The sequence below is a fragment of the Acyrthosiphon pisum genome, chromosome X (assembly GCF_005508785.2).
Source record: "Acyrthosiphon pisum isolate AL4f chromosome X, pea_aphid_22Mar2018_4r6ur, whole genome shotgun sequence".
Classification (NCBI taxonomy): domain Eukaryota; kingdom Metazoa; phylum Arthropoda; class Insecta; order Hemiptera; family Aphididae; genus Acyrthosiphon; species Acyrthosiphon pisum.
The window spans coordinates 35,342,958-35,347,536 of record NC_042493.1 but is presented as its reverse complement, the minus strand read 5'-3'; the positions used below and the strand labels follow the sequence as shown (position 1 = coordinate 35,347,536).

At 27.8% G+C, this 4,579-nt stretch overlaps 1 protein-coding gene across 1 annotated transcript; it reads left to right on the top strand.

Annotated features, from left to right (window-relative positions):
- Window positions 1–609: 609 nt before the first annotated feature.
- LOC115033457 (52 kDa repressor of the inhibitor of the protein kinase-like) lies at window positions 610–4,028 on the top strand. Its single transcript, XM_029485996.1, has 5 exons — window positions 610–671; window positions 747–806; window positions 882–944; window positions 1,020–1,079; window positions 1,146–4,028. The coding sequence occupies exon 5, from the start codon at window positions 1,580–1,582 to the stop codon at window positions 3,191–3,193; it is 1,614 nt and encodes a 537-aa protein (XP_029341856.1). The 5' UTR covers window positions 610–671; window positions 747–806; window positions 882–944; window positions 1,020–1,079; window positions 1,146–1,579; the 3' UTR covers window positions 3,194–4,028.
- Window positions 4,029–4,579: the final 551 nt, after the last annotated feature.

Genomic DNA, 4,579 nt, shown 5'->3' with positions numbered 1-4,579 from the left:
TATTATTATTAATATTACCTCCTGTATTTTATGACTCGAAATATTTTTATACTTTATTATTACTACTATTATTATTAGTAATTACCATTTTATATTATTGACAATTATTATGATCGATACATTCGAAATAATAATATAGTATAGTAATAAATATAGTAATATAAAATGTTATTGTTAATTTTTATATTTTTTTATAATTTTTTATAGTTATTTATTTATATTATTATTGTTAAGTTGTTAAGTTGAATTAGACATAATATATTATCGTAATTTAAAACAAAATATTATTCATAAAATATATAATTTTTTTAACAATAATTATTAAATATAATATACGTATTTGTAATTAAATATTAATTATAGATACTAATTAACGTTTAAAAAATATTTGTTTAACCGTTTGCATGTGGTTGTGAGTAATATTGTAGTCTGGGGATTTTTTTTCCTAGGGTCGGGGATTTTTTTTCCGGGGTTGTTCGTCTGGGGATTTTTTTTCCGGGGATTTTTTTTCCGGGGGATTTTTATTCCGGGATTCATCTATGGTATAATGTATTGCTCAATTTAATTTACTACTCACTGACTAATAAATAATAATGCATTTTAATTTTTAGTAACATTAAATAAAAGTGGTGAAGAAGAGGTACTGGTGGTTACAGAGCATGAACCTACTGGTAAGTATCTATGGTATAATGTATTGCTCAATTTAATTTACTACTTACTGACTAATAATGCATTTTAATTTTTAGTAACATTAAATAAAAGTGGTGAAGAAGAGGTACTGCTGGTTACAGAGCATGAACCTACTGGTAAGTATCTATGGTATAATGTATTGCTCAATTTAATTTACTACTTACTGACTAATAATGCATTTTAATTTTTAGTAACATTAAATAAAAGTGGTGAAGAAGAGGTGGTACTGCTGGTTAAAGAGCATGAACCTACTGGTAAGTATCTCTGGTATAATGTATTGCTCAATTTAATTTACTATTTAGTGACTAATAATGCATTTTAATTTTTAGTAACATTAAATAAAAGTGGTGAAGAAGGAGTATTGCCTGCAAAAGAACATGCATCTATTGGTGAGTATCTTATTATCATTAAACATAACATAATTTATCATAACTGATTTTTATTTTATTGTCTAGAATCTTTAGATATTGGAAATATAAGTAATGTTAAGTTAGATGACTATACAAAATATGCAATTCTAAATCGTAGTAACATACCAGATAAAGATTTTGTGTATCCATTCTCTACCCATCTTAAGCAAGGTAAAAATGAGAAACGATATGTAAAAAAAAACCATTTTGAAAAATATTGTTGGTTGGAGTATTCCAAGGCTAAGTCTGGTTTATTTTGTAAATATTGTATACTATTTTTGCCTAATTATAAATCTGGAAGGAGGGGTACAGAACAGTTAAAAAGATTAATTACTGAACCATTAGACCAATATTCAAAGTTATTGGGTAAACAAGGGTACTTAGAAGTTCATCAAAATAACATTTACCATAAAAATTGTGTTCAATTTGCATTTGACTTCAAAAAAAATTATTTGAATCCAGAGAACATAGTAGCAAACATGATTGATACCCAACGCATGAAAGAAATTAAAGAAAATCGTGAACGTTTAGTGCCTATAATTAAGTCAATATTGTTCCTAGGACGTCAAAATATTGCACTTAGGGGCCACAGGGATGATGGCCAACTTTTATCCAAAAATATATCTTCAGATTTTAGTTCATACACAGAGTCAATTACTAACCAAGGAAATTTTAGGGAACTTCTTAAATTCAGAATAGATGCTGGCGATAAAAATCTTGAACATCATCTTATGTCTACTTCTAAAAATGCTACATATATAAGTTATACAATACAAAACAACTTAATTGAGTGCATTGGAAAAGAAATAACTACTTACATAACAAATGAGATTAAAGAAGCAAAATATTACAGCATCATTTTTGATGAAACGACTGATGTTTCAGTAATTTCCCAAATGAGTTTTAGTGTGCGGTACTTAAAATCTGGAAAAGTTTTTGAACGTTTTATTTCTTTTGTTAACTGTCATAAAAAGATATATGGTGATGAACATGATGATGATGAAGACCAGGACTTAGAAAATATATCAAAAATTGAACCTAAATTGAGCGGAGAACTACTAGGAACAACAGTTATCAATATTTTACATGATTTAAAGCTAGATATCAATAATTGTGTTGGTATTTCAACAGATGGTTGTGCAACAATGACTTCAACTATAAAAGGAGCCGTTCAACATGTTCAAAAATCAGCTAAAAATGCAGTATACAGCCCTTGTAATAATCATGCACTTAACTTATCCATTTCAAAATCATCGACGGTACAAGCCATTAGAAATAGTGTAGGTATCATGCAACAAGTAATAACATTTTTTAATAGTTCAGCAAAACGTAATTTTATTTTGAAAAAGTATTTAAAGAATAATGTTGTAAGTTTATGTGAAACACGCTGGGTAGAGCGGCATGATAGTGTTTTGCAATTTAAAAAGTCACTACCCAAAATTATTGATGCTTTAACAGAGATAACTAACTGGGAAGATTTATCATCATCTTCCAAAGCAAAAACACTTTTATGCTCGATAAGTAACTGTGAGTTTGTTATTTCAATATATTCTTTATCATCTGTACTCTCAGTTACATTCCATGCTAGTAAATTATTACAAGGAATAAACCATGATATATTATCAGCTAGTAATGTTATAGATGATATAGTATCTGTACTTAAAAACAATCGCCTAAACTGTAATACAACGTTTCAAATCATTTATAATGAATGCAAAATGTTGATGGATGAATTGGACATTCATTTGAAAATGCCTAGGGTGTCAGCTCATCAAAAAAATAGATCAAATCCGAATAACATAAATAATTGTGAAGACTATTTCAGAATTACAATTTTCATTCCGCTCCTAGACAGTGTAATAACTGACTTAGAAAAAAGATTTTATGGCCAAGAAAATCAAACTATAAAAATGCTAACATATCTAGTACCAAACAATTTAATTCAATGGTCTGAGACTAATAGTAGCTCAATTATTGTTAAATACATTAAAGATAAATATCCATTTTTTCAAGAGGTCAATAATGACTTATTAAATTCAGAACTTGAGTTATGGATACAAAAATGGAAAAAATCAGAGTTAAAAGGTAGGTAACAATCAAAAATGAATGTTAAGTTTTAAAAAATATTTAGCTTTGCAATTTATTTATTTTGTACATTTTAGGTGATATATTACCAAAAAATGTTTTTGATACTTTGGATGCATGTTGTGGGATAATCTTCCCAACAATTAAATCCTTAATTTCTATACTTGCTAGTTTGCCAATTAGTACTGCTTCCGCTGAACGCAGCTTTTCCACTTTGCGCAGGTTAGATAACTAATGATAAAAATAAAATTTTGCTTTTTAATTTAAGATGACAATATCTGCATCTAAATTCCAAAATGCTTTGCATGTTTGCTTATTTCTTTTTAATTTGTAGATTAAAAACATGGTTGAGATCGCGAATGGGCGAACATAGGCTGACTGGCTTGGCTTTATTGCACACGCATAAAGATATTATTGTAAACATAGAAGAAGTAATTAATAGATTTGCAAATGAAAAAAAAAGAAACGTACAATTATTATTATAATTATACCTATTTTTTAATAATACATTGTCATAGCTATTTAAAAGAAATAAAGGTACCTACAATTAATTTTAAGTGTTGTACTTCTTTTTCCATAAATTACTTACGGTCAAGTCTTCATTGCCGGGGCAACAGCAGGAAATGCTTTTTTTTTGGGGGGGGGGGGTTGAAAAAATGTATACTGATAATTTTATAATATAAGGATTATAAAATTTGATCCGGATTGATATACGGATTTCTGGAGGTGGTGACCCCCTCCACCCACCAGGTTTGACCATGCTCATTGTACTTGTATATTACTCATGGATATTCCTATTCGAAATTCGCCCCCCCTTTAACCAAGCTTCAGATCCGCCCCTGAGTAGGTCACTGTATAATGGATGGTATTAAATTTGAATTCAATGATATAATATCACTGTATGTTATGGTAACTATATATCAGGAGCGTTGTATTAAATTTTCAAGCTTTTTGGCCCAACAAATAAAATTGTATTGATATTTATAAAAAAAAAAAAAATTAAAAAATTAAAATTTTCAATTGTCTGTAAACAGCTCAAAATAGATCAAAATATTTTTAAAATGTTATGGTGTGTAGAAAATGCTAATATAATTATTCAGTCAAAATTTCAAGGATTTACATTGTAAAATCAATACATTCAATGTATTAAAACAAATAACACAAGAATTATTTTAGACCTAATTCACCAAATTAATATTTAGTCATGCAACCATGATGGTACCATAATAATATGTCCATATACCTAGTGACAAAAATAACTTAAATTTAAATTTACAATTCACATATCATACTAAATTATATTTTTAAATATCAAATAAACTTTATTATCTGCCAACTAGCATATAAATATATCTACTAACTTTTAGTTAAACATTTTTTCTTCTTGTATGTAC

Coding starts and splice junctions, on each gene's coding strand:
- LOC115033457 (XM_029485996.1), top strand. CDS start 1,580: ATGATTGATACCCAACGCATGAAAGAAATTAAAGAAAATCGTGAACGT.